This window comes from Schistocerca americana, chromosome X (assembly GCF_021461395.2).
Source record: "Schistocerca americana isolate TAMUIC-IGC-003095 chromosome X, iqSchAmer2.1, whole genome shotgun sequence".
Taxonomy (NCBI): Eukaryota; Metazoa; Arthropoda; class Insecta; order Orthoptera; family Acrididae; genus Schistocerca; species Schistocerca americana.
The window spans coordinates 825772751-825784278 of NC_060130.1; the positions used below are offsets into that span (position 1 = coordinate 825772751).

Below are 11528 nucleotides of genomic sequence, written 5' to 3' on the forward strand. Positions count from 1 at the left end.
GAATGAGACCGACCACATAATAAAATTCGCCGACACGGAAATTCTGGCTGTAGAGAAGCACTATCACATGCGCTTGTTCAGAGAAGCTGTAGAAATCCAAAAACACATGAACAGTTTCAACAAGAAAGAGGAAAGCCTTAAGGTAAACGGATCCTGGCTGCCCGTACTGCAGCGAACGACCGTCGCAGGTAGCAAGAGGAGAACCGCACCGGAAATGACCGCGGAGAAGCCCTCGGACGTTGGCGCGCCAGGTACATATAGTCTGCGGCCACGAGCTCGCCTCCAGTTCACCACCGGCAATGGAGGGTGAAGCTTTGACAATGCCAGCCACTCGTGCTGGCGAAACGTCAGAAAAATCATTAGATGAACTTTGGCCGAAGAACCCGAGACAGAAGCCAATAGGCAGTTTGTCAATTTGTGAAAACTTTGTAGGAGACTGCTATTATTTACTCTTACAGAGTTTCAAGGATTTCATGTATGGAAAGGTCAACAGTTTGTTATCTGAAGATGTGACTATAATGTCACAAAACTAGTCATGATTAATAAATCATTTTGACCCAGCTATTGCAGTTTTTGTCATCTGGGAAAAAAAGATAGCAGAATTCCTTACTTTTGACTAAGGCCTGTTAATGGAGTGTAAGTGGTTGAAAACTGTTAGTTTGTCACATATAACAGTGACCAAGATAATGTCAACATATGCAACACATGGCAAGAAAAGTGAATATGGAGTAAGAAACAATCGTCTGTTATAAGGACCTCTAATAATCATTGAGGATTGTCATAAATAATCATAGAACTAATGAAATACATTTGATGTCAGAATTCATGCAATATGCTGCTGCAGAATCTATTCCTATAATCACAGTCCAACACAGCCTACACAAATTGATCATTTGCATCAGGAAAACACTCTACAGATACTTATTTGCCACAAATGAAGCCAAGATCCTGCTATACAGTCTGCAAACATTAGAAGCGATAATGTACATTTTATATAACAGTGTGCTGTTCTCTAACAAAGATTCCATCTTCACTAACCAAAATGTATGTCATTAGCTCTTATCAGGCATACTAGTTGAACACATTCCATCGCTCCATTGATCAGCAGAGTTGAATAATATTAAGCATGTATGGTACATTTTAGAGCAGAAACTGTGGAGTTGAGTTCCATCCCCAGTGTAGCAGACAGAATTGAGAGTTATATTGTATGGTGAACAGCACAAAATTTCACTAGAAATAGTGCACACGTTTCTGCATCCATTGTATGATATACTGACACTGTGCAGCAGACTAAAGAAGATCATGTGCTAGATTAATAACACTGTGTTGTTGTTTTTCCATTCCCAAGGTAACTATGCATTTAGCAGAGTGGATTGAAAGGTAACATACGTATGGGAGGAGACTTCCATTCTGCATCTTGTTGGCTATCTTTCAACTTCTGTAAATAGTTTCTATGCACAGTCCTTCCAGTAGGGCACAAGTTTCAAAATAACCTGGGCATAGAACCATAGCAGTTCACATGTATCCAGTGTGGCCTTGGTGGTGGGCTGAAAGTATCTCCCACTCAGTGTTATATTCAATGGACTTAACAAATGAATCTGATGGTATGAGCTCAGAACTGCATGATGAGTATGAGCACCTCCCATGAGAATTGTGCAATTTTAACATAAATGGAATCTGTAATGTGGGGCCATTTCTAGTTGTGGAACAGAAAGAGATTCATAGAACACAGTCACAGGGATTTTCCATGCAGATTACATCACCTTGCATTTTTTTGTTAATGGTTCCTCAATGTGCACATTTTCTTTTATTTCGATGTGTAGTGCTAGGCACAAGATTCAAATTCACCCCATGCCACTATTCTTTTTAGAATTCCATTGCCAGACACCATGCAATGTACAGTGGCCAATACATGTCGTCCTCTGTTGTTCCTCAGTACCCAGGTCATGGCTTTTACAAAGTGCAGCTACCCACATTCAGTATTGTAAATGTAGCATACAAAATATGGAATTTCTGTACAAGGTCTTCCAAATGAACCTAATGATTACTACTTGGAGATTTGGTGCTGGTATTCCACTTATTGGTCATCTTGACATGGTTCAGAACCAAGGCTGACACAGACAGCAGCAAAGAACAAGCACAAAATGGAGAGTGCTGCTGTCTCCCCCACAGATCCTGACCACTGTAAATTCTGCTTTGCCAACAATAAATAAACTATTGCTCACTGATCATCCTCTCTCTGCCAATCTCCTCCTCTCCCCTCTCTCTGTCCATCTCCTCCTTCTCACTTTGTCTGTCCACCTTCTCCTCCCCCTCTCGCTTTCCATCTCCTGCTTTCCCTTCTCTCTCTTCATCTGCTGCCCCCTCTCTCTGTCTGTCTCCTCCTTCCCCCTCTCACTGTCCATCTCTGCCTTCGCCCTTTCATTGTGCATCTCCTCCTCTTGCCATTCTCCGTCCACTTCCTCTTCCCACACTCTCTTTCCACTTCCCCCTTTCATCTATCTGCCCATCTTCTCCTCTCCCCTATCTCTTTCCATCTCCCCCTCTTTCTGTTCTTTGTCCATCTCCTCCTCTCCTCTTTCTTTCTGACCATTTCCCCCTCCCCCTCTCTCTTTGTCCATTTCCTCTTCCCCTTATCTGCACCCACCTACACCTTCTCCCTCTCTGTATCCACATACTTCTCTCCCCTCTCAATCTGTCAATCTGCTCCCACCTCTTCTCTCTCCATGTTATAACCCCCACATCAATAGGAGGTTGCTGGTTCTTACCCTGACAGTATTTCTTCCCATTTAGTAAATACTATGTGTACCAAATGTGGTTGAAATTAATCTAAGGGTTTAGGTGGAGCTTTTTACCCATGGCTTTGCCCCTGTACACACATGCCTCATACGTTTGACATATATTTAACATGTGTCACACATATTTGTACAAACATTTCACCTGTATCTGTACCACAGTTCGCCCTGCAGTTTCAGTTTCACATAGCTCAATGTTTATGGTGTTACATCTCCTGAACTACATTGTACAATGATATAATTTTGCAAGTACATCCTGTGGTATATGCGGATACTGACTGAGAAATGTGTTGCAAATAGATTTGGCAGCAAAGAAGTAATGAATTAAAATATCATGCATGATGTGACAGTTCTTCACACATATCCGTGTTTATGACATCATGTCTCCTGAACTATATGTCATACAATGATATATTTTTGCAAGTACATTCAGTGATATATGTGAATACTGTTTGTAAAATGTGTTGCAAATGGAGTTAGTAGTAAAGCAGTAATAAATTAAAAGGCCATGGCTGATGCAGCTGTTTTTCTGCCTGAACAGCATAAATATAGTAAGCAATAAACTTCTTTTTCCTTCATCATTTTGTGGGGGTGTCAGTGAGAAAAAGTTTTGTAAGGGTTTAAAATTGTGTGTAAATTTGGTTGCAAGTCACTAAGTGCTCTCATTCACAAATTCTGGGTGAAAATAGTCTGGCAGTTGGCACATTTTGAGCTACACTTCTTTTTCACCCTCCCCCCCCCCCCCTCTCCCCTTCGCTACTCCCTTTTGAGAGATAGTTAGCTTAGTTAGCTCTTTATCAGTAGCTCTTTCTTGACAGTAAGTGATTTGTGCACCTAGTTTGATTGAAATCAGTCCACTGATTAAGGAGGAGATATGGAACATACATACATTCACTTTTATAGTAAATATGGATGTTGACATTTGCATAAAGAAAAACTGTGGGCTAAGTAAACACAGTTCACATTATCTGCAGAACATTTAAATTATCAAACACTGACAGAGTTGATAGGGACAACAGTCATAGTTGTAGGATCTTGGACCAGATCTGGTTTCCCCATGCCCACCAAACATGGGAACCAGATTACTGAACATTAAATGCTAATTGAAACTAAATTAGTAAAGTTATCAAAGTAGTATGAGACAGTGAAACTACCATGCAGTAAAGTACATAGTTCTCATTCTTTTAAATCAATTAATAATGTAAGGCATCTTACATTGAAAGCAATATAGCATATGATTAATGCAGAAACATATTATTTTTCATTAACCATTATATGCCAAGTCATTGAAACTTAAATATATGAAGATTACATCAGAGAAGATAAATTTAAGTTAGTTTCCGGTGTAATGTAGCCTATAAAATGGAGCCAAACTAATATAGATCCTTTTTCCAGCTTGTTGTTGGGGAGGACATCATACCAAAGCCTACAAAGCCAACAATATTCAAAAAAGAGACTTCAAGAGGAGCAACAGTACAAAATACCATGAATGATGGAACTGCAGATGAGTATCTCAATACAGGAGCCAAAGGTTTGTTTCTGTCTCTAGTGTAATTATGTATTTGACGAACACAATGTGTTTCACTCTTACTAATATTATTCTCTCTCTCTTTTTTTTTCCAGATGAATCTGTAGATGCAGATTCTGTTTGTGCAACTAAATTAACAGTGGCATCATCAATTATTGCCATTATACTGTTCAATATAAGCTTTGTGTTTTGTATTATGTATTTCTACAGAGTTCAGACTGAACAAAGAGTCAGACATGAATCCTTAGAACAGAGACTGGCTACAAGCCAGATTCCAGAAGTTTTATTTCGGAATGTTTATGATCGACTACCACCAAATCCGACATTTAGTAAGCTTGGAAATGAAGTATGTACAGATAAGTAAATATGAAAAGTTACTTGTCATTTTTATGTAAGTGGTTTGAGTGAATCTGATGACTAAAACATAAAAAAACTCTTACAAGAAGTGCTAGTAACTATGATGTGAAAGCATATTTGTGATATCTTTCATAGTGGACTTCTGTAAATGTTTTTATTCGAACTCTGTTTATAATACATTTTTGTGACATGTGCTGACTAGTATTTGTTAAATGGCCAAATGTTGAGGACATGTTTATTACATTTTCTTAACTTAAAGCTGTTTGATTATTCAGGTACTTGTAAATATAGTTCCTTAACTTTGCATTACGCAGTTCTTGATCATAATACATTGTTTCTCTCCTCTGACATTCGAAATATACTCTTTTATGGTTCCTTTTTCTTTGTACATGACAGTATGAAACAGATTTCACTCAGTGTGTTATGATGGCTGTAAAAACTAAGTATGCTATGATCATTAAAACAAGCAACGAAATGAAGCTACCAGAATTATAGTCCTAGACTACTGTGGGCTCTATACTGTCATCATTTTGTGGCTTCAGGAGTTCAGGTTTCAAATAATGTGTGAAACAGAGAGTAGTGTCACGTATGTTACAATATACTTAAAACCATACAAAGTTGCAGCAGTGCTGTACAACTAAATTGCTTGTGTATTGTGAAATAAAGCCTGAATCCTGGTATGAACATTTTTCATTATATCTAAGGGTAATTCTAGCTACAGTAAAACACTAACTTTATAATCTCCAGAATAGAGAAGATACATGGAAATTAAAAGTGCAGAGGTATGCATGAAACTGAATTTGAACCATGTAGCACAGATAAAAACTGTTGAAAAATGTATACCATGGTTCTTTAAGACTCATATTGTAATGTACTTCAGCCAATGAGATGTCAATAAGCAATAGTGCATGTATCACCTTATATATAAATGTTAAGCTCCAATAACGAGCCATTACAAATCTATTGAATTGAATTTGATACATGTAGCACAGATACAAACTGTTGAAAAATGTATACCATGGTTCTTTAAGACTCATATTGTGATGTATTTCAGCCCATGAGATGTCAATAAGCAATATTGTAGTATCACCTAATGTATAAATGTTAAGCTCCAATAATGAGCCATTACAAATCTAATCATCTGGTTGCTGGAGCAGCTAATGTAGAACAATTCTCTAATGTTCTGCAAAAAATCAATAAGAGGAGAATAGTTGTTATGGTGCAGATATCATCAAGTTACTCTAATTTAACTAAAGTTGATGCATTGATCTGCAGTCCCTAACACATTTCCCCTTCTCATTGTAATAGTTTTAATCAGACTGATGCTTCATTATTTATTTTATAATCATTTGAGTTCATCTGATCTGTTTTAACTAATCATGTTACTGTAGTATTATGTAAACTAGTAGTTTTTATTTTAAGACTTTTTCACAGCCAAATTCTACAGTTGACTGTAATCTTCCATTATATGACACAATCTGTCCTCTATTTTGTATGATTTATTGTATTAAATTTGCATTGGAATACAGAGTTGTTTTTAATTTTTAGTGATATAATGGCAAAGCAAATAGTACTCTGTATTTAAGTTGAACTGTTTAATACTAGGCCACTCAACGTAGAATAACATGTTTGTTTTTATTTGTACTTAGAACAAACAATAAGAAAACTACCATACACAAACCCCTTTTTAAAACTGAAATTCATAATTCAGAACAGTGAAATGTTCCTGACTTCATGTAATTGCATTCACAAATAACCATTACTTTGCAAATTATGTCATTAGTAGAAAAGAGTTATCATCTCTTTCCACTAGCTAAATCTCTGAAAGCTTTAAATATATCATTTCAGTACTGTTCTTTATCCCGTTCCCCTATAGTGATACCACAAATTCCTCTTTGAAAAGAATAATCATCTGTTAAGTGAAATCTGACTCTAACTCCATCATTCTCCTCATGGACAAGGACCAAAGTCGAAATGTGATATCAAGTATTTCTTTGAATGCTATGATCTATTTACAAACCTTTTTTCTTAATGTGTGCCCCTATTCCCATAGCTACTTTCTTCACTCTTTTACTAAAACCTATGGATCCAAGCCAGCCAGGCTTCTGACTACAGGTGTTTACATAGAATGCACTAGCAAATTGTCTACCTGTGGACAAATACCTTCACCTTGTCACATGAAACCTACTAGTACAAGTCAAAAGAATTATTTTCTTCAATGCCTCCTCAGACAACTGTTCACGTAACATACAATCTTGCATTCTAACATACCATCATGGTTACTCCCTTGCTATGACAATGTATTTATCATCAGATTTTTTAGGATTTTTTAAGTGTGTAACTACCAGTTATGGTTGCTTCAGGTGCCTAACATAACCACGCACTCTGATTTTAAATACCAACATCAGTTCAGTAGAGATACACACAGAGAGAAATCCTTTCTTCATAAAATAATAAAGAAAATAATCAATTATTGACAATATAATGTAAATGGATATATAATAAATCTACTCAACAAGCAGTGGCAGGGGAACACACACACGGAAGTGTTTAACTTTTACAAGCTTTCGTAGCCAGTGGCTCCTTCTTCTGCCAGAATAGTTGAAGGGACTTACAATTCGATAAGTCTCCCCTGATTCTGGGTGACTTTTCTTAACTATGCTCCTTTCCCTAAACCTCTCCCGTCCTTTTCCTTCATCCCCCCCCCCCCCTTCCTTGTCCTTCAACTCTTCTGCCAGAAGAAGGTGCCACTGGCGCCGAAAGCTTGTGAAAGTTAAACTCTTTTGTGTGTATATTCCCTTGCTGCCGCTTCTTGAGTACGTTTTTATCCATCCAATTACATTATATTTCTTCATAAAATGCTATGAACACATTACATGAATAACTCAAATATACTGACAGCAACTTCACAACTGGTAAACTACTCAACTATTACTTCCCAGTGAACCTAAAATTTGTAATATCCACTTCTTTGCTGCCTGGCAAGTATTATCACTTGACATTGATATGCTGCACAACTGTAAAAGCTTTCGTGACATTTAAATGAGCCATTAAGCATGACTTGCATTTGAGCTATAGCTGTACTTCTAATGAAAAATCTCCACCCTTTAGTTTCAGTACCTCAAATAACAATACATATTATGACAATCCCTGTTACATTTATAATGAGTTATTAGCTCTTCAGTACATTAAACTTAACACAGTCTGGCCACAACATACCAGAGCTGTAACAACCCATGCACACAGGCAAGTATACTCTTCCACCACTGTTATTGGTGTGAAGAGAGAAATATGTTCTTCTCTAGATCAGTCACTTTCCATTGACATTACAAGAGGTGCTGTGTGGTTAACAGTAATTCTTACCATTTTTCAGCCCTTCTCCTCAGAGACTCATGAACTTTTGTGACCACACTTGGCTACACTCAGATTTGGTCACATGCATTGGACACACCCTCCTGTAATGTGTCCCTGTTGTTGATGCATGTGGAATGCACCACTGCTTTGAGAGGTTCCCATAGCCAAAACCGAAAGAATTAAGGTCATGTGATCAGGGTAGCCATGTTGCTGGACATCATAAACCAATCCATATTTTGTTATGCACCACTGTATGCTTGATATATGTAATCACAATGAAACTTATTTCACCAATTAGGAACATGACACCACACGAACGATTAGATTTACAGACCTGTACATGCACTGTGACTGTAAAAATCTGGTATGGAGTAGCACCACCATGTGCAGCAATCAGAGTCACTAGATATCGTGGCATTGAATCAAACAGCACATGAATATGTTGCTGGAGAATACTTTACCACATGGTTTGTAGGAGCATCGAAAAAGTATCAACTGTGACTGCAGGAGGGCCTGAATGAACAAGTTCTCAACTCGCCATATCCCAGACATGTTTGATGGGCACATGTCCGGTGAATGGGCATGCCAGGGAAACCGTGGTACCCATCATTCTTTGAAGAAGGCTTGTACGTTCTTCACCACATGTGGCCAGGCATTGGCCTGCTGAAATATAGCATGTGGAATGGCCTGCAGGAGGGGCAGTGCCTTGGGCCGTAAAACCTTCCTGATGTACTGGTAGCTATTCATATTCCCAGCAAAATGTAGGAGTTGAGATTGTGTATTATAGGCAATGACACCCCAAACCATCACATTTGGCATTTGTCCACTATGCTGTTCAACAATACAGTCTGCCCAATTGCATTCACCATGGTGGCATCAAACATATACACAGCCATCACTATAGGAGAAATTGAAGCAGGACTCACCTGTCAACACTACATTTTGCCACTCACCATGCCAGTGTCAACATGTGTGACATGTGATATGTGATTTATTCATCTCGTTATGTACAATTTTCAAATGATTATGCCCATTGCAATCCGTGATGCTGGTGGGTTCTGGTCAGTGGAAGCCAGTGCAGTGGCAAGCATACCACCAGTCCAGCCCACAGAAGGTGGCGTCAAACCACTGATGCCGACATGTCCAGAGACCCAATGTTGTATCGACACTGTTGATGAAGTTATTATTTCTGTTACGGCCAAGTGGACAGTTGGGTAGTGACCTCGCCCTGTTAAAATGCACTCACAAGCCGATATTTGATTATATGATGGCGCTGAGGTATAGTGGCACTTATTTACACATTTCCACTTTGCATGACAGCTCCTCACCGATTGAACATTGTGTAACAGTGACCTGCCCAGTAATACAAAAAAGAGCTACTCTTTAACATTAGAAAAGGTACATAAAATTTTCATAAAAAATATTAAACAATTGAAAATCCAGGATGGAATATAATTATATTATGAAAAGAATAGTTGCTAATCATCATACAGCAGAGAGGCTGAGTCACAGATCAGCACAACAAAAAGACTGTCAGAAAGTGAGCGAACAAGGCCTGTGTTGGAATTTGACAAAACACACACACACACACACACACACACACACACAAAAGCACAACTCGTACACATGTGACCACTGTCTCCATGCACTGGGAGCTGACTGCACTGCATGTGATGTGAGCAGCAACCTGCTGGGATGGGTGGTGGGAGTATGGAGGAGGCACGGTGTGCAGAGGAAGGGTTTGTAGGGGTGATGGTGGGGGAAGATGCTGTACTGCCTGTCAGAGTGTGCCAGGACATAGTGGGGATAGCATAATGGTGCTAGGTGCAGTGTTGGAAGGCTGTGCTGCAGGTGAAGGGGAGGGGGGACAAAATCAGGAAGATAATTACAGAAGAGGAAAATGCTACTGGACATATTGGCGGGACAGAAGACGTGTGTAGCTTTGGAATAGGGGAGGGGTACTAGCACAGGTTGAGGCCAGGGTGGTTACAGGAATGAACAAAATGTTGTACAGAGTGTTGCCATCAAGGCAGGTCCAGAAAGCTGGTGCTGTAGGAAGAATCCAGATGTTGCAAACTGTGAAGTAGTCATTAAAGTGAAGCACGGCATGTTGGGCCATTCATGTGGACAGACAGCTTGTTAGTTGTCAAGCTCACATTGAAAGCAGCACAGTGGTTGCAGCTGAGATAATAGATCACATGGCTGCTTTCACAGGTGGCCTTGCTTTTGATAGGGTAGGAGATGCCTGTAACAGGACTGGAGTAGGTAGTAGTGGGAGGATGTACAAAAAATGTTCAAATGTGTGTGAAATCTTATGGGACTTAACTGCTAAGGTCATCAGTCCCTAAGCTTACACACTACTTAACCTAAATTATCCTAAGGGCCAACACACACACCCATGCCCGAGGGAGGACTCGAACATCCGCCGGGACCAGCCGCACAGTCCATGACTGCAGCGCCTTAGACCGTTCGGGGAGAATGTACAGGAGCAAGGGTAGAGTACTGATGAAAAAGGATATTGGATAGTTTCAGTGGGTTGCATAATATCACAGTGGGAGGGGCAGTCAGGATAGTGGAGTGAATAGTCCTCATTTCAGGGCATGAAGAGAGGTAGTCAGAATTGCTTTCAAGGCAAGCTGGACCACAGATGATGTAACTCCTCCTCGATATCCCAAATAATGGCACTGTGACGGAGTTAACATTCAAGCCAGACATACACGTGTACTACCAGGGACAGATACAGGGATCTTACTGGCCATGGGAGTACTACAGTCCCGTGCAGACATTTCTTAGAGAAAGGTGTTGTGTGTTGTTGAGTATTGTCATGTTGAAAAATGGCACCACAATACTGCAACATGAGAAGTAATGTATGAGGATGCAGGATGCCTGTGACATACCATTGTGCCACCAGAGTTCCCTAAATCATTACCAGCTATGACCTGAAGTCACACTCAATGGCTCTCCACACCATAATACCAGGAGGAACACTGCTGTGCCTCTCCAAAACATTGCAATAATGGGACCTCACCCCAGGTAGCCATCATATTCATGAACAACGGTCATCTGGGGTAGTGTAGAAATACAATTCATCACTGAACAAAATGTAATAACATTCACTAGCAGTCTCTGCTTCCAGGTCATGGCACCACTCCAGAAATAATTGCTTGTGTTAATAGCATTAATGATGGCCTATGCAGAGGATGGTAATTCCCTAGTCCAACTGCTGCTAGTTTCTGACCAATAGTGTGGGGTGTGGAGTGAAAGTTGCAGAGTCCGTTACTTGTTCCCAGGTGACAGGTGCAGATAGGAAAGGGTTACAATGTGCTCAGTGCACAATACTGCAATACTCTTGCAGTTGTCAGATGCGGTCGACTATAACCTTGATGACTATTATGCCTGCACTCATATTCCAGTGCAGTCCAACATAGGGCCAGTCACATCCAAATGCCCCATAAATCTGGATATTCCACAAGTCAACCAGCAGCCCCAATGGA

The 11528-nt window shown here is 39.7% G+C and overlaps 1 protein-coding gene across 1 annotated transcript in view; it reads left to right on the plus strand.

Moving 5' to 3' along the window:
• LOC124555311 overlaps positions 1 to 6126 on the plus strand; it is a 471119-nt gene extending 464993 nt beyond the window's left edge. Inside the window, exons 28-29 of the mRNA XM_047129186.1 lie at positions 4191 to 4326; positions 4419 to 6126. Coding sequence (XP_046985142.1) covers positions 4191 to 4326; positions 4419 to 4687 — 405 coding nt within the window. The 3' untranslated portion in view covers positions 4688 to 6126. The remainder of the gene's footprint in view (positions 1 to 4190; positions 4327 to 4418) is intronic.
• The last annotated feature ends 5402 nt before the right edge of the window (positions 6127 to 11528 follow it).